An 18,862-nucleotide genomic window follows, 5' to 3' on the forward strand; every position below is an offset into this window, starting at 1 on the left:
CCTTTATTTAACCAGGGAAGTCACATTGAGAGTTCAGGCAGAGGATGAGGACAGCAGAATGAGAACAGTAGAAATGGACAGGAAGGAGAGGGTTGAAAACAGACACAGAGGTAAACCTAAAAGGCTGATGTGGGTGAGAGTATGTTTAAGGATATGAGATGTGAGCACAGGACCTTTTCTGAGTTTGTTTTAAGTATAAGTATAGTCGGTAGTGTGTGTGTGTGTGTGTGTGTGTGTGTGTATGTGTGTATGTGTGTCTGTGTGTGTGTGTGTGTGTGTGTGTGTGTCTGTGTGTGTGTGTGTGTGTTTGTGTCTGTATGTGTGTCAGAATAACTACCTCCGTGGAAGGTTTGCGTACAGCTCGACCTCAGACCTACAGTGCCAGAGAAGACAGAAAGAGAGAGAGAGGTGGAGAGAAGGATAGGGGGGGGGAAGGAGAGAGCATCACACATTTATAAGACTAGAAAGACAGAGAGACACAACGAGAGAGAAGAAAGAGATGGAACTCTCAGAGATGGAATGGACCAGAACACTCATAACGGTTATCAACTGAGGCGGTCTACAATGTCCCACATACATACTATCGAGTACAGCCTGTAGATATCAGACCTGGGTTCAAACCGTATTTGGTTTCCTTCATCAAATATTATTTGAACCCAGGTCTGGTGGAGGAGCAGCTCTTTTCAATTAGGAACCTTTGAGTGGGTGGAACCTGTGTGACCGCTAAGCTGTTTGTTTCACCTAGGAACCATAGAGTGGAGGGAACTTAATTTAAGTGAGACCTACATGTACCTGGTGGAAGGGGGGGATGCGAGGGAGCGTCGCCCCAGAGCCACCTGGTTGATGTTGTAGTAGCCAGGACTCTCCAGGTCAGCCAGGGAGAAGTTAGGACCAGACGCTGTGGCTACAGGAGCTGGGAGAACACAGGAACAGGAGGAGGAGGAGGAGGAGGAGGTGGAGAGATTTAGAAGACAGTAAATCAGCATTTGGATTGTGGAATTTGAAGAACAAATGGCCAGCCAAGAGAACATTGGAAGAGTATGGAGAGAAAAACTGAGGGATAAGAGAGACGGAGAGAGAAGAGAGAGATGGTGAGTGTGTGTGAGAGAGAGAGATAGATATAGCTATTGATATAGAAAGATAGATAGAGCTATAGATAGAGCTATATATACAGTGGGGAGAACAAGTATTTGATACACTGCCGATTTTGCAGGTTTTCCTACTTACAAAGCATGTAGAGGTCTGTAATTATTATCATAGGTACACTTCAACTATGAGAGACGGAATCTAAAACAAAAATCCAGAAAATCACATTGTATGATTTTTAAGTAATTAATTTGCATTTTATTGCATGACATAAGTATTTGATACATCAGAAAAGCAGAACTTAATATTTGGTACAGAAACCTTTGTTTGCAATTACAGAGATCATACGTTTCCTGTAGTTCTTGACTAGGTTTGCACACACTGCAGCAGGGATTTTGGCCCACTCCTCCCTACAGATCTTCTCCAGATCCTTCAGGTTTCGGGGCTGTCGCTGGGCAATACGGACTTTCAGCTCCCTCCAAAGATTTTCTATTGGGTTCAGGTCTGGAGACTGGCTAGGCCACTCCAGGACCTTGAGATGCTTCTTACGGAGCCACTCCTTAGTTGCCATGGCTGTGTGCTTCGTGTCGTTGTCATGCTGGAAGACCCAGCCACGACCCATCTTCAATGCTCTTACTGAGGGAAGGAGGTTGTTGGCCAAGATCTCGCGATACATGGCCCCATCCATCCTCCCCTCAATACGGTGCAGTCGTCCTGTCCCCTTTGCAGAAAAGCATCCCCAAAGAATGATGTTTCCACCTCCATGCTTCACGGTTGGGATGGTGTTCTTGGGGTTGTACTCATACTTCTTCTTCCTCCAAACACGGCGAGTGGAGTTAGACCAAAAAGCTCTATTTTTGTCTCATCAGACCACATGACCTTCTCCCATTCCTCCTCTGGATCATCCAGATGGTCATTGGCAAACTTCAGACAGGCCTGGACATGCACTGGCTTAAGCAGGGGGACCTTGCGTGCGCTGCAGGATTTTAATCCATGACGGCGTAGTGTGTTACTAATGGTTTTCTTTGAGACTGTGGTCCCAGCTCTCTTCAGGTCATTGACCAGGTCCTGCCGTGTAGTTCTGGGCTGATCCCTCACCTTCCTCATGATCATTGATGCCCCACGAGGTGAAATCTTGCATGGAGCCCCAGACCGAGGGTGATTGACCGTCATCTTGAACTTCTTCCATTTTCTAATAATTGCGCCAACAGTTGTTTCCTTCTCACCAAGCTGCTTGCCTATTGTCCTGTAGCCCATCCCAGCCTTGTGCAGGTCTACAATTTTATCCCTGATGTCCTTACACAGCTCTCTGGTCTTGGCCATTGTGGAGAGGTTGGAATCTGTTTGATTGTGTGTGGACAGGTGTCTTTTATACAGGTAACGAGTTCAAACAGGTGCAGTTAATACAGGTAATGAGTGGAGAACAGGAGGGCTTCTTAAAGAAAAACTAACAGGTCTGTGAGAGCCGGAATTCTTACTGGTTGGTAGGTGATCAAATACTTATGTCATGCAATAAAATGCAAATTAATTATTTAAAAATCATACAATGTGATTTTCTGGATTTTTGTTTTAGATTCCGTCTCTCACAGTTGAGGTGTACCTATGATAAAAATTACAGACCTCTACATGCTTTGTAAGTAGGAAAACCTGCAAAATCGGCAGTGTATCAAATACTTGTTCTCCCCACTGTATATAGAGAGAGAGAGAGATATAGAGCTATAGACAGAGGTATAGATAGAGAGAGATAGATAGAGCTATAGATAGAGAGACAGATTGCTAGAGCTATAGATAGATAGAGAGAGAGAGAGAGAGAGAGAGAGAGAGAGAGAGAGAGAGAGAGAGAGAGAGAGAGAGAGAGAGAGAGAGAGAGAGAGAGAGAGAGAGAGAGAGAGAGAGAGAGAGAGAGAGAGAGAGAGAGAGAGAGAGAGAGAGAGAGAGAGAGAGATAGATAGATAGATAGATAGATAGATAGATAGATAGATAAAGATAAATAGAGCTATAGATAGAGAGGGATAGATAGAGCTATGGTTAGAGAGAGAGAGATAGAGCTGTAGTTAGAGAGAGATAGATAGAGCTGTAGTTAGAGAGAGATAGATAGAGCTATAGATCGAGATATATAGAGATAGAGACAGATAGATAGAGCTATAGATAGAGATAGATTGAGCTATAGTTAGAGAGAGATAGAGCTATATATAGAAAGGATAAGAGAGGGGTAGATACTCACTCTGTGACACCCTGACGAGCTCAGCCACGTTCCACACTCCTGAGGTGACGAAGCAGTCCTGGAAACTCAGGTGCCCTGCAGAGGAGAGAGAGGAAGTGTTAGGATGAGTGTGTGTGTGTGTGTGTGTGTGTGTGTGTGTGTGTGTGTGTGTGTGTGTGTGTGTGTGTGTGTGTGTGTGTGTGAGTGTTCTCTTACCATTGGGCGGAGGCTTGATGTCTGTGTCTCCTTGTTGGCTGGAGCTGTCTGATTGTCCAGATTCTAGAAGAGAAGAGAGGGATTTAGCTTGGCTGTGGTGGATACAAAGTATACTGCTGTATGTGAGGAAAGAGGAAGGGAGGAGGTGTTGGAACCCCTCTGAACTTCAGTCATAGATTCTATACTGACAGATGGGATATTTGAGGAGAGTAGGGAGATTGCTTCACTAAGGGTCAAGGAGGGTGTCTGTATACAGTGTTTATTTGTATATATCAATGTCACAGAATGTTCCCAATGTTCCTACCCCCCCCCCCCCCCTCAACTCCTGTCTCAAGGTGTTCAGATTTACTGTTTGTGTGTGTGTGTGTGTGTGTGTGTGTGTGTGTGTGTGTGTGTGTGTGTGTGTGTGTGTGTGTGTGTGTGTGTGTGTGTGTGTGTGTGTGTGTGTGTGTGTGTGCGTGTGTGTGTGTGTTTAAGGTGTTCTGTTTATGCAGCCTAAAACCCTGCCAGCAAGGAGGTATTAAGTGAGATTAAGAAGAGGGATATGATTGCGCTGTTAGATGTTGGATGGTGCGCGCGCACACACACACACACACAAACGCCCCCCCCCCCTGGGCTGACTGCGCCATCTTTACTTCCCAGGGAGGGGGATTTAAGGCTAAGTGTGGTAAAGGTGAAGGAAACTCAGTGGCCTTTAGATATTGACAGAGACAGCAGTGGCACACACACACACACACAGACACAACACACACACACACACACATACACACACACACACACAACTCACTACACACAAGCACACAGCTGTCACAGCCTTATTACTGCTCTTGGCATTGGTAGGCCGCAGAAGCCAGGGACTAGAGTAGATATTACAGCCACAAGGGAGAGGTTGTTACAGCAGAAGTCTTTCAGTAAAGACTCCCTAACCTCCAGCATGTGTCATTACAGGCTACCTGATCCATTAGAACACAGTGGAGAACCAAGGCTGACACAGAGAAAGTACTATTGGTGATTGCTGTGTGTTTCTTTGTGTATGCACTGTGTGCTATCTGGCATGTGTGTGTGTTTTGTGGTCTATGTCCATGCACAGAATGTAGTCTATGTATAATTAAGCAATAAGGCCCGAGGGGGTGTTCTTCTGCACAACGCACTGCAGAGTGCCTGGATACAGCCCTTAGCCATGGTATATTGGCCATATACCAACAAAAAAACAAGGTTCCTTATTGCTATTAGAAACTGGCTACCAACGTAATTAGAACAGTAAAATAAATGTTTTGTCAAACCCATGGTACAGTATATGGTCTGATATACCACGGCTGTCAGCCAATCAGCATTCAGGGCACGAACCAAGCATGAGTGTATGTTTCTGAATGGCGGAGTGCGTGTGTATGCGTGTACAGTACCAGTGGCGTGGGCATGCCATCTGCAGGGCCACAGCCAGGCCTACTAACAGAGGTGTTTATCTGCAGCATGTAGGTGATAACAGAGCAGAACTGATGCCAACACGCATAGACACATACACAAAGATGCACAAACACACACCAAGCACACATACACACCACCCACACGCACACAATCACACACACAGCACAGCCTCGCCACACTAAGTCACGAGATTAGCTAGTAGAAACAAAAACAGACCTGTCTCACTGCTTGCTAATGCTGAGAGAGGAGAGAGAGGTACAGAGAAAGTGAGGAACAGAGGGAGAGAGAGAGCAAGAGAGGGAGAAAGAAAGAGCGAAGTAGAGAGACAGAGCGATAGGGGGAGAGAGATAGAGGGAGAGAAAGAGAACAGGAAGGAAAGAAAAGGAGAGGAGAAGAGGTTTGGGACAGAGAGAGAGAAGGCGAGAGAGGGAGAGAAACAGAAAGAGAGGAATAGAAAGATAACTCCTTTTTCCTCCCTTCTGCAGACTCTCTCCCGCTCTTATCTTTTCTCGCTCGCTGCTCCTGGCAGCCATCTTATGGCTTGGCAGCCATTTTAGCATTGGCGGTAGCGAAGCATTCCAGCTAGCTGACGCCACTCACACACAACCGTGCGCGCACACACACACACAGACTCAAAGTAAACATATACGTTGGCCAACGAAAACTGTTAAGAAAGAAAATAGCGTCCACTGAACTTTCTTCCTCTTGTGTTTCGCCTCCTGAATCTATAATAAGAAGCGGTGACTCTCCGACACGGTACGTACAGCACATTGTGTGTGTCAGAGCTACAATCCAATGGAAAGCAGTTGGTGTTAAAGTGGTCTAACTGAATAAACACAGTAAACAGAACCCTCAAACCAATCAGGGTTTCTGGAATGATACAAATTGATTGAACATATTCTCCTCAGTCAATCCCCAGTAAATGTGCTTTGATGTGAGTGATTTGTAGGCTAGTGGTTAGCACCACTTGGACCTGCTCCTTGGCCCAGATATAGGTGTGATTGAAGAAGCATGCGTGACAGAGAGAGAGCTTCTGTTCCTATCAGAGATGATAAGAGATATCAGGACAGTCAACACTACAGGCCCACTGACAACCCCCATTTAACAGCACCCCCAGTGCTCTAGAACATCACTCTAGAACCCCACTCTGGTGAAGTGGTCACACTGACCGTCACAGCACAGCTGATTCTACATCTCTGGTAGCTTTAGCCTGGCTAGCCTAGCCCTACTATAACTGCTGGTGAACTCTTATTCAGTACCACTTATGTGTATCTCTATGTCACTACAGAGAAGGAACTGCCTGCTGGTTATCACCCCGACGCCAGCTGCAGGCACTGAGGCAGCCAGCCCCCCCGGCCTCCCCCACAGTGTGTGTGTGTGTGTGTCTCTGTCTCTCCCCCATCCTCCCCCCAGCATCCTAGACACACATCCAGACCTCTTATCTGTACTCCACAGCCCCCCAAGCCCTCCCCAGAAACCCAAATCATGCCCCTGCAGCTCCTGCAGCTCCCCTAACATCCTTTACTCCTACCCCCCAAAACCCCACAGCCTACCGCACAACACCTCCAAGGTCCAAAATTATTGGCACCCTTAAAAAAGATGAGCAAAAAAATATGTATAAAATAAATAATGATGAGCTATATTGTATGCAATTTTTTACTATTACATTTGCTCAGAGAAAGACATTTTGTTTAACAAGTAATACAAAAAAAATCACTAAAAGATAGGTGTCAAAGTTATTGGCACTCCAGCTGTCAATACTCCGCCACCCTCCCCTTGCGAGAATAATGTCACAGTCTTTTTCTACAATGTTTTATGAGATTGGATAACACATTGGGATCTTAGACTTGATATCGTTTGTCTGCGCTTATGGACTGCCCTCTTTAATTCAATGGGGTGTTATTGCAAAATGTTGATTTTGTAGTCAATTAACCATTTCTTTGTGGATTTTGATGTGCACTTGGGGTTATAGTCTTGCTGGAAGATCCACTTGTGGCCAAGTTTCAGCCTCCAGGCAGAGGCAACCAGGTTTTGGGCTAAAATGTCCTGGTACTTGGCAAAGTTCATGATGCCGTTGACCTTAACAAGGACACCAGGACCAGTGGAAGCAAAATAGCCCCATAACAAAGATCCACCACCATATTTTACAGTAGCTATGAGGGTCTTTTCTGCATATGCATCATTATTTTGACGCCAAACCCACCACTGGTGTGCGTGGCCAAAGAGTACTATTTTCATGTCATCTGACCATACCATCAGTTTCATCCCAAGCGCCTCTACCTTTTAGTAAACTCCATGCGTTCGTATTTGTTGTTTGCTCTCGAAAAAATGAATTTGTTGGGGCAACCCTTCCAAAGAGCCTATTGAAATAAACAAAAGGACAATATAGGAGGAAGGTGAAAACACTCGTCATCTGTGGTAGGGCTTGCAGATGATAATGGATTACAAAGGGAAACCCAGCCGGGAGTTGCCCAGCGATGCAGAACTCCCAAACTAGCTAAATGCCTTTTATGCTCGCTTTGAGGAATATAACACTGTGCCTTGCGTGAAAGACCCTGTTTTTCCAGATGACTGTGTGATTTCGCTCTCTGTGGCCAATGTGAGCAAAACGTTTAAACAGGTTAACAATCACAGGGCCAGACGGAATACCAGGGCACGTTCTCAAAGCATGCACAGAGCAGCTGGCAAGTGTCTTCACTGACATGTTTTATCTCTCCTTGTCCAAGTCTGTTCTCCAAGGTAACCTGCCTACATGACTATCGCCCTGTAGCACATCCGTAATTATGAAGTGCTTTGAAAGGCTGGTCATGACACACATCAACACCATCATCCCAGACACCCTAGACCCACTCCAATTCGCATACTGCCCCAACAGATCCACAGATGCAATTGAACTTCACACTGCCCTCTCCCACCTGGACAAGAGGGGAAATAACTATGGGAGAATGCTGTCCATAGACTCCGGCTCAGCGTTCAACACCATTGTCCCCTCCAAGCTCATCACCAAGCTAGGGACCCTGGGACTGAACCCCTCCCTCTGCAACTGGATCCTGACTTCCTGATGGGCCAGCCCCAGGTGGTGAGAGTACGCCATGCTGACCCTCAACACAGGGGCCCCTCAGGGGTGTGTGCTTAGTCCCGTCCTGTACTCCCTGTTCACCCAAGACTGCGTGGTGACGATGGAAGTAGGCCTGATCACCGACAGCGATGAAACAGCCTAAAGGGAGGAGGTCAGAGACTTAGCAGTGTGGTGCCAGGACAATAACCTCTCCCTTAACTTCAGTAAGACCAAGAAGCTGATCGTGGACTATAGGAGAAAGAGGGTAGAGCACCATCCACATTGACAGGGCTGTTGTGGAGCGGGCCGAGAGCTGCAAGTTCCTTGGCATCCACATCACTAAGGACTTAAAATGGTCCACATACAACCGCACAGTAGTGAAGAGGGCACGGTAGCGCCTCTTCCCACTCAGGAGGCTCAAAAGATTTTGCATGGGACCTCGGTTCCTCAAAAAGTTTTACAGCTCCACCATTGAGAGAATCTTGACTGGCTGCATCACCGCTTGGTGGCAAATGCACCGCCCTCGACCACAAAGCACTACAGAGGGTGGTGAGGACAGCCCAGTACATCACTGGGACAGAGCTCCCTGTCATCCAGGACCTCTATACCAGGCGGTGTCAGAGGAAGGCCCGAAAACTTTCCAAAGACTCCAGCCACTCAAACCATAGACTGTTCACGCTGGACCAACAGGCCCCCGAGACAGCTTCTTCCCCCAAGTCATAAGACTGCGCATGTGACAAATACAATATAATTTTTTATTTGACATGGAGGTGGCATCTAATTGTAGATTTGGTGACCAGAAGTTGTGGCCAATTTCTGGAATTCTCCAACTGTGGCCCTTGGACTTTTCTTTTCCTCCAGAACTATCTTCCTCACTGCGCTTGGGGACAAGATACACTTGCATCCTCTACCAGGCAAGTTTACCACTGTTCCAGTGGTTTAAAAACTTCTTCATTGTTGCCCTAATAGTGGTAAGTGGTATTTTTTTGTTTTTTTAGCAATGCTTTGGTACCCATTGCCTGATTTATTAAGGTCAACAACCATTTGTCTCTTTTCGTTTGTGAGTTCTTTGCCTTTTCCCATGGTGGTGGATGACAAAGGGCTTTTACATGAGTGTCACCTCATATTTATACCCCGGTGAAACAGGAAGCCATGGAAAGCCATTGCAGTTCATTAAACTGAGATTAATTGGAAGAGGTAGAATGTTAATGCAGATTTATTTTTGTTTGTTTTATTTATTTTAAACAGTATTTTCTGCTCATCTTTATCAAGGGTGCCAATCATTTTGGACCTGACTACATACACAGCTATAGGAATAAATTCCTCCAGTTCCTCCAAATCCCCAGTAGTCCATTTACACAATCACAATCCTGTACTGCTCCTCCCCAAATTCCCCCAATGGACTTTCATGAAGTCTGATGTAAAGCAGGCATCCCTAGACCCAAACAGTCACAGTCCCATATTCCCACCAGTCTCCACAAACCCTGACAGTCCCATATTCCCACCAGTCTCCACAAACCCTGACAGTCCCATATTCCCACCAGTCCCCACAAACCCTGACAGTCCCATATTCCCACCAGTCTCCACAAACCCTGACAGTCCCATATTCCCACCAGTCTCCACAAACCCTGACAGTCCCATATTCCCACCAGTCTCCACAAACCATGACAGTCCCATATTCCCACCAGTCCCCACAAACCCTGACAGTCCCATATTCCCACCAGTCTCCACAAACCCTGACAGTCCCATATTCCCACCAGTCTCCACAAACCCTGACAGTCCCATATTCCCACCAGTCTCCACAAACCCTGACAGTCCCATATTCCCACCAGTCTCCACAAACCCTGACAGTCCCATATTCCCACCAGTCTCCACAAACCCTGACAGTCCCATATTCCCACCAGTCTTCACAAACCCTGACAGTCCCATATTCCCACCAGTCTCCACAAACCCTGACAGTCCCATATTCCCACCAGTCTCCACAAACCCTGACAGTCCCATATTCCCACCAGTCTCCACAAACCCTGACAGTCCCACATTCCCACCAGTCTCCACAAGCCCTGACAGTCCCATATTCCCACCAGTCTCCACAAACCCTGACAGTCCCATATTCCCACCAGTCTCCACAAACCCTGACAGTCCCATATTCCCACCAGTCTCCACAAACCCTGACAGTCCCATATTCCCACCAGTCTCCACAAACCCTGACAGTCCCATATTCCCACCAGTCTCCACAAACCCTGACAGTCCCATATTCCCGCCAGTCTCCACAAGCCCTGACAGTCCCATATTCCCACCAGTCTCCACAAACCCTGAGAGTCCCATATTCCCACCAGTCTCCACAAACCCTGACAGTCCTATATTCCCACCAGTCTCCACAAACCCTGAAAGTCCCATATTCCCACCAGTCCCCACAAACCCTGACAGTCCATATTCCCACCAGTCTCCACAAACCCTGACAGTCCCATATTCCCACCAGTCCCCACAAACCCTGACAGTCCCATATTCCCACCAGTCTCCACAAACCCTGACAGTCCCATATTCCCACCAGTCCCCACAAACCCTGACAGTCCCATATTCCCACCAGTCTCCACAAACCCTGAAAGTCCCATATTCCCACCAGTCCCCACAAACCCTGACAGTCCCATATTCCCACCAGTCTCCACAAACCCTGACAGTCCCATATTCCCACAAGTCTCCAGAAACCCTGACAGTCCCATATTCCCACCAGTCTCCACAAACCCTGACAGTCCCATGTTCCCACCAGTCTCCACAAACCCTGACAGTCCCATATTCCCACCAGTCTCCACAAACCCTGACAGTCCCATATTCCCACAAGTCTCCACAAACCCTGACAGTCCCATATTACCACCAGTCTCCACAAACCCTGACAGTCCCATGTTCCCACCAGTCCCCACAAACCCTGACAGTCCCATATTCCAACCAGTCTCCACAAACCCTGACAGTCCCATATTCCCACCAGTCTCCACAAACCCTGACAGTCCCATATTCCCACCAGTCCCCACAAACCCTGACAGTCCCATATTCCCACCAGTCCCCACAAACCCTGACAATCCCATGGCTTTAGACACCGACAGTCTTGTATATCTCCTCCCTCCCAATTCCCCCATCGAAGCCCCATGACACACACATCAGCAGCCATCCCCACAGCCCGCCCCATATCATTCCCACCACAGCCCCTGTGAAATCCCACAGCCCCACCACAACCATTATACAGTAAGCCTTCATGGCCTTAACATACCCCCCACTATGTCTGCTCTTTTCTCTCCCCTCCTTCCTAACCCTCTCTCTCTTTTTCTCTCTCTCCTGCCTAGCTCTCTCTATCTTTCCTCTCTCTCATTCCTAACCCTCTCTCTCTCTCTTTCCTCTCTCTCCTCCCTAACCCTCCCTCTCTTTTCTCTCTCTCCTTCAGAAACCCTCTCTTTTCACTCACTCTCTCTCTCTCTCCTCCCTTAACCCTGACTTCCCCAACCTTCCTCTCCCCCCTCTGTGGTCCCTCTCTCCCTCTCCTCTCCCCCCTCTGTGGTCCCTCTCTCCCTCTCCTTTCCTCCCTCTGTGGTTCCTCTCTCCCTCTCCTTTCCTACCTCTGTGGTTCCTCTCGCTCCCCTTCCTCTCCACTCCACCCTCTGTGGTTCCTCTTGCTCCCCCTCCTCTCCTTTCCTCCCTCTGTGGTTCCTCTCTCTACCCCTCCTCTCCTTTCCTCCCTCTGTGGTTCCTCTCTCCCTCTCCTTTCCTCCCTCTGTGGTTCCTCTCTCTCCTCCTCCTCTCCATTCCACCCTCTGTGGTTATCTCTCGCTCCCCCTCCTCTCCTCTCCCCCCTCTGTGGTTCTTCTCGCTCCCCCTCCTCTCCTTTCCTCCCTCTGTGGTTCCTCTCTCCCTCTCCTCTCCCCCCTCTGTGGTTCCTCTCTCTCCCGCTCCTCTCCATTCCCCCCTCTGTGGTCCCTCTCTTCTCCACTTTCCTTCCTCTGTGGTCCCTCTCTCCCCCTCCACTCCTCCCTCTGTGGTTCCTCTCTCTCTCCACTCCTCTGCTCCTTTTCTCATCAGTCTCTCCATTCTGTCCTCCCTCTGCACTCTCCTATCCTCCCTAACCTTTGTCCCCTCCTCTCTTCCCTAACCTTCACTCTCCTCTTCTCCCTAACCTTTGTCCCCTCCTCTCTTCCCTAACCTTCACTCTCTTCTCCCTAACCTCTGTCCCCTCCTCTCTTCTCTAACCTTCACTCTCCTCTTCTCCCTAACCTCTGTCCCCTCCTCTCTTCCCTAACCTTCACTCTCCTCTTCTCCCTAACCTTTGTCCCCTCCTCTCTTCCCTAACCTTCACTCTCTTCTCCCTAACCTTTGTCCCCTCCTCTCTTCCCTAATACAACTCTCATACAACTCTCCCCCTTCTCTCCCCCCTCCCTCTCCTCTGTGGTTCAAATATAAATTCAAAGGCATTATTGGCATGGGCAACATATGTTTACATTGCCAAAGAAAATGGAATAGACAACAAACAAAAGGGAAATAAACAAGGGAAACATTAGTAAACATTACAGACAAAAAAGTTTGAAAATAATATAGACATTTTAAATGTTATATTATTGGCAGTGTTGTGTACAGTATGTACAGTGTTGTGTACAGTATGTACAGTGTTGTAACAATGTACCAGTAGTTAAAAGGGAATAAAAGGTATAAAAGGGAAATAAATAAACAGATCAAAACGGACCACACATCTTGCTACTGTGACTCTGCACATTGTGGTACTTCGTGTAACAGATATGGGAGTTTATCAATGTTTGATTTTTTTACAAATTCTTTGTGGGTCTGTCTGATCTGAGGGAAATATGTGTCTCTAATATGGTCATACATTTGGCAGGAGGTTAGGAAGTGCAGCTCAGTTTCCACCTCATTTTGTGGGCAGTGTGCTCATAGCCTGTCTTCTTTTGAGAGCCAGGTCTGCCTACGGCGGCCTCTCTCAATAGCAAGGCTATGCTCACTGAGTCTGTACATAGTCAAGGATTTTCTTAATTTGTCTCAAATATCTCTCCACTTTCAGTCCCCCCCCCCCCCCCCCCGCTGTGTTCGGTGTTAAATCTAGCTGATTGTTGACCTTTGAGTGTGTTTCAGTGTGTACGTTTGTGTTAATCCCCATTGATCTCTGACCGGTGGTGGTGACCGGCTGGCCTCTGGGGTCACAAAGGTCGGACAGACCATGTCACACTGAGCAGCCCGGCCGGACTAACAGACGGCTAACTGAGGGGCAGAATAAAGTCCAAACAGCCCAGATTAAACACTAAGCACTCACAACAAACACATACTGACACACACACACATACTGACACACACACACACACACACACACACACACACACACACACACACACACACACACACACACACACACACACACACACAACACAACACAACACAAACACACACACACATACACAAACACACACACACACACACAGATTAAAACACATTCACACTGACTCAGATTAAAACACACACACACACACACACACACACACACACACACACACACACACACACACACACACACACACACACACACACACACACACACACACACACACACACACACACACACACACACACACACACTTAAGTCTATAAATCAGATGGAGAGGGGAAAGTGGAGTCAAAACCAAGAACACCCCAGAGCTGGCCAGATGTTTTATAGGGCAGAGAAGTGTCCATGTGAATGAGTGTGTACACACACCTTTGCTATGTTAATGCTTGTAATGTAAAGCCGCTCCTCTGTTCTAACATGTGAAAACCACAAGTGAGCACCATCAAGTGCATGGCCATCTGTATATCTTACCAGTGTGTGTGTGTGTGTGTGTCAGTGCGTATTCACAGAGATTTCCCTCACAAATGCCAACTCTCCCTCCCTTTACCTCCTTCATCCCTCACTCTTCCCCAAAACACAGGATAACGCAGTACTGCCTCCATGTCAACTCTCCCCATCCCTCCCTCCCTCAGTCCCCCCATCCATCCACCCTCCCTCCCTCCCTCCCTCCCTCCCTCAGTCCTCCCCCATCCATCCCCCCTCCCTCCCTCCCTCAGTCCTCCCCCATCCATCCCTTCTCCCTCCATTCGCTTCTTCCCCAAAACACAGGATAACGCTGTACTCAAGCCTCCCAATTGGGTTTCGCTTAAGAGGTTTATGGGTATGTTGCTAAACATTCTGACCTTTTTTTAATCCTTAATGCGCTTAAAATGTTCCACCCCTCCTAATCCCCTCGGCTATCCCACACAGATGTTCACTCAGCTCTTTTATTGGACATTATTTTAGTATTTATATTTTCCTGGGTTATTTTTTTAGCTGGTTTATTTTATAACTTTTTCCAGTTTTTCTCTCTTTTATTATTTATTTATAATTTTGTCATTTATTTTCATATAAGTGGATTAAAAATATATATACTTCTCTGCAGGCAGTCTGTATGGACACCCCTGCTTTGATGGGGTCCTGACAGTGTGACTAAGGAACCTATAGTAGCAGGTCAATAAGCCCTGTAGCACTGCTCCTGTTTGAGTTAAAAGCCTCTGACCCAAGACAAAAGAGAAATGATCCATCCTAAATGTGTGTGTGTTTGCCTATGGGTGCGTCGGTGTGCGTTTCTCCATTTGTGTGCATGTGCGTTTCCACAATGCACTGTGCCAGTCAAACCAGGCAGAAGCCCACGTGTGTGTGGAGCGTAGTGGCAGCAGTGGGTTCTGAGTAGAGAGCAGGTGTGCCTAGCTGCCCCGCACAGCTTGCTGCCCATCTGTGCGCCCGTCTGTGTGCCGCCTGCGCCCACGCTCTGCCAACACCGCCGTGCCGCACCAAGGGGACCCCGGAGAGAGAGCGGAGGGAGGGAGGGAGAGAGGAGGAATGGAGGGAGGGGGCCTCTGCAGGGCTGGGGCCTGGAGGATAGGCAGGGGATGGGTGGATTGGGGAAGGGAGGGTAAAATAGGAGAGAGGAGAGAGGGAGAGGTGGATGGAGAGATAGAGGGATTGATGGAGAGAAGGTAGGGGAGAAGGACTCCAGGGCTGGGGCCTAGAGAGCCCTGACTAGAGGACAAATAGACAGTGGGGGAAGGAGGGAGTAAAGGGAGGGAAAAGGAGGAGAGAGAGGAGGGAGAGAGGGAGGGGTGGAGGGGGGAGGGGAGGGAGAGAGGGAGGGATGGAGGGGGGAGGGGAGGGAGGGATGGGGGGATGGAGGGGAGGGTGGAGGAGAAGGAAGGGAGGGAGGAAGGGATGTTCCAGGGCTTTGGCCTGGAGGATAGATAGACAGGCAGGGCATGGATGAGGGAGGAGAGAGGGAAGAATGGAGCGAGTATAGAGGAGGGCTAGATAGACAGGCCAGGGGATTGGTAGAGTGGGTAAGGGAGGCAGGGAAGGGGGAGAGGGCTGACTGGCTGCATGCCCATAAACAACACAGCCCCTCCGCCACCTTGGCTCTGCTTTCTCTCTCCATTCATCCTCTTATCCTAATAATACCACTACACCTTCAGCCCTCATTCTCTCTCTCTCTCTCTGTTGTATCAATTCAGCTTACCGCTGCTCTGTAATACAATGTGTTTAAGTCATACATGGAGTGCCCTATAGGCATACAGAAAGATGTTTTATTGTTTATGGACCAATTAGTGTTGGGCTGATATAAAGAGAAAAAATAGTGTCTGTCTTCTCCCAAAAAGTGATCTTTTAATAAAGCATTGATTCTGGGCGGCAGGTAGCCTAGTGGTTAGAGCGTTGGACAAGTAACCGAAAGGTTGCTAGATCGAATCCCCGAGCTGACAAGGTAAAAATCTGTCGTTCTGCCCCTGAACAAGGCAGTTAACCCACTGTTCCTAGGCCGTCATTGTAAAGAAGAATTTGTTCTTAACTGACTTGCCTAGTTAAATAAAGGTTTAAAAAATATATAAAAGATATCACCAAACCTTCTCTTTGACACAGTACATGATCGGTCCCCCACATTGGGTGATCATTACTATGCAAGCTGGCCTGTTGGTCACAGCCCCAACAGATACACACTGATTCATAATTAATATGGATAGCCGGGTGGAAATAGATTGCCTAATTCAGTGGCTGGGAGTGATGCTGACAGGCCTGTTATAGCCCCCGTAGGACCCCTAGGGCTCAGTCAGAACCATACATATACACAGGGGCGATATGGCCTAAAAATACTATCTAAATGTTTTCTAACTTATGGGCGATTCACAATATATATATATATATATTTTTTTAATGCTTTCTCTAAATATGCATTGTATAATTAAAGGTCAAATACACTGCATTTCAAACAGTCAGCAATACTCTAATGAATTCAGGGCTTGTGAAGTTATACCTAGGCTAAATATAAGCCTTCCACAACCATAAGACCCACTAATAATTGTATTATTTTATCTAAATAGTTTAATCACCTTTTTTTGTTGCAATAATCAGTGATCTGGATTTCAATGAAAATGGCCTTTTTGGTTAGAAATGTAACTAGAACCCTGCATAATGCACATTCACTAATAATGACCAACTTGTTGCAGCAGGCAACACTCTCTCCAGCCCAGGTGTTAGTGATTAGCCAGTGACTCTTTATATTTTAAGTTTAGCCAACTTGGATCTATTTTCTAGCTAACCAGGTAGAGCAGTTACATCGCTATGAACACACCCTTCTGTCTGTCTCCAACTGTTTGAAAAGCATGTTAGCCTGTCCACTTTTTCAACAAAGGAAATCAAGTGGCCCACCTTATTTCTCAGAATGAGAACTAGTTGCCAATTCCTTATATAATTATGTTTCAGGCGTATTGCGCATTTCTAAAACACAGACCAGACAGCTGGTATAACAGTCTTTGGCTAAAATGCTGCTAGCGGTACATCGCTGCCTGCGACAAACTGAGCATTCATTTTCCAGAATCAATGTTCATTAATAATATCCTTTTAGGGTATCGTATGAAAAGTTCACTTCTACTCTATTACAGTAAAATAATGTTGGACCAAACCTCAAACAGCTGAAACCGCTCATTAGAGAGGAAGATGTGATCTCTCAGCGTTGTTGGCGTGAGAGGCGGGGGGGGGGGGGGGTTGTGTGTAAACCGTAGAGGAAGATGTGATCTCTCAGCGTTGTTGGCGTGAGAGGCAGGGGGGGGGGGGGTTGTGTGTAAACCGTAGAGGAAGATGTGATCTCTCAGCTTTGTTGGCGTGAGAGGCGGGGGGGGGGGGGGGGGTTGTGTGTAAACCGTAGAGGAAGATGTGATCTCTCAGCGTTGTTGGCGTGAGAGGCAGGGGGGGGGGGGGGGGGGGGTTGTGTGTAAACCGTAGAGGAAGATGTGATCTCTCAGCTTTGTTGGCGTGAGAGGCAGGGGGGGGGGGGGGGGGGGGGTTGTGTGTAAACCGTAGAGGAAGATGTGATCTCTCAGCTTTGTTGGCGTGAGAGGCAGGGGGGGGGGGGGGGGGGTTGTGTGTAAACCGTAGAAGAAGATGTGATCTCTCAGCTTTGTTGGCGTGAGAGGCAGGGGGGGGGGGGGGGGGGGTTGTGTGTAAACCGTAGAGGAAGATGTGATCTCTCAGCTTTGTTGGCGTGAGAGGCAGGGGGGGGGGGGTTGTGTGTAAACAAGAGGTTTCACTCTCACTAAAACCTGTCCAAAATTAGGCCTAGGCGGCATTTCTATGGGCTTATTTTGGACCTAAGTTTGTCACCTGCCTTCCCGCCTTGGGGAGAACGACTCCCATTGTTAGAGAGGAGACATCTCGTCATTATACACAGATCTCTGGTGTAAATGGGAAGGTGCCAACAGCACAGAGGAACGAAGGAGACGAGACCAAAAATATGAGAACAAGCAGACAGACACACACAAAAACTAAAAATAACAAAGCCTTGATTCTTTGACACAGGCATTTGGAATATCACGCAAAAACATACATTCAAATGAATTAGATATATCGCCCAGCACTATTTGGATCAACCTTCATCTCTGTGTTAGTACTCTGTTAACCTTCATCTCTGTGTTAGTACCCTGTTCATTTTCATCTCTGTGTTAGTACCCTGTCATCTTCATCTCTGTGTTAGTACCCTGTCATCTTCATCTCTGTGTTAGTGCCCTGTTCATTTTCATCTCTGTGTTAGTGCCCTGTTCATTTTCATCTCTGTGTTAGTACCCTGTCATCTTCATCTCTGTGTTAGTGCCCTGTTCATTTTCATCTCTGTGTTAGTACTCTGTTAACCTTCATCTCTGTGTTAGTGCCCTGTTCATTTTCATCTCTGTGTTAGTGCCCTGTTCATTTTCATCTCTGTGTTAGTACCCTGTCATCTTCATCTCTGTGTTAGTACCCTGTTAATCTTCATCTCTGTGTTAGTACCCTGTTAACCTTCATCTCTGTGTTAGTACCCTGTTAACCTTCATCTCTGTGTTAGTACCCTGTTAACCTTCATCTCTGTGTTAGTACCCTGTTAACCTTCATCTCAGTGTTAGTACCCTGTTAACCTTCATCTCAGTGTTAGTACTCTGTTAACCTTCATCTCAGTGTTAGTACTCTGTTAACCTTCATCTCTGTGATAGTACCCTGTTAATCTTCATCTCTGTGTTAGTACCCTGTTCATTTTCATCTCTGTGTTAGTACCCTGTTAACCTTCATCTCTGTGTTAGTACCCTGTCATCTTCATCTCTGTGTTAGTACCCTGTCATTTTCATCTCTGTGTTAGTACCCTGTTAACCTTCATCTCTGTGTTAGTACCCTGTTCATTTTCATCTCTGTGTTAGTACCCTGTTAACCTTCATCTCTGTGTTAGTACCCTGTCATCTTCATCTCTGTGTTAGTACCCTGTCATTTTCATCTCTGTGTTAGTACCCTGTTAACCTTCATCTCTGTGTTAGTA

The 18,862-nt window shown here is 47.2% G+C and overlaps 1 protein-coding gene across 22 annotated transcripts in view; it reads right to left on the reverse strand.

The window, feature by feature from the left end:
• The window catches only part of nfixa (nuclear factor I/Xa), a 163,759-nt gene that overhangs the window by 29,947 nt on the left and 114,950 nt on the right, over positions 1-18,862 (reverse strand). For 9 of the 22 annotated variants that reach the window (XM_071389425.1, XM_071389423.1, XM_071389414.1 and 6 more), the window contains 4 exons: positions 3,506-3,568; positions 3,311-3,385; positions 787-913; positions 338-373 (listed from right to left, as the gene is read on the reverse strand). In XM_071389425.1, the coding sequence (XP_071245526.1) occupies positions 338-373; positions 787-913; positions 3,311-3,385; positions 3,506-3,568 (301 nt within the window). The remainder of the gene's footprint in view (positions 1-337; positions 374-786; positions 914-3,310; positions 3,386-3,505; positions 3,569-18,862) is intronic. The other 13 variants (XM_071389418.1, XM_071389430.1, XM_071389427.1 and 10 more) reach the window with 3 other exon arrangements.

This window comes from Salvelinus alpinus, chromosome 2 (genome assembly GCF_045679555.1).
Source record: "Salvelinus alpinus chromosome 2, SLU_Salpinus.1, whole genome shotgun sequence".
NCBI classification, from domain to species: Eukaryota; Metazoa; Chordata; class Actinopteri; order Salmoniformes; family Salmonidae; genus Salvelinus; species Salvelinus alpinus.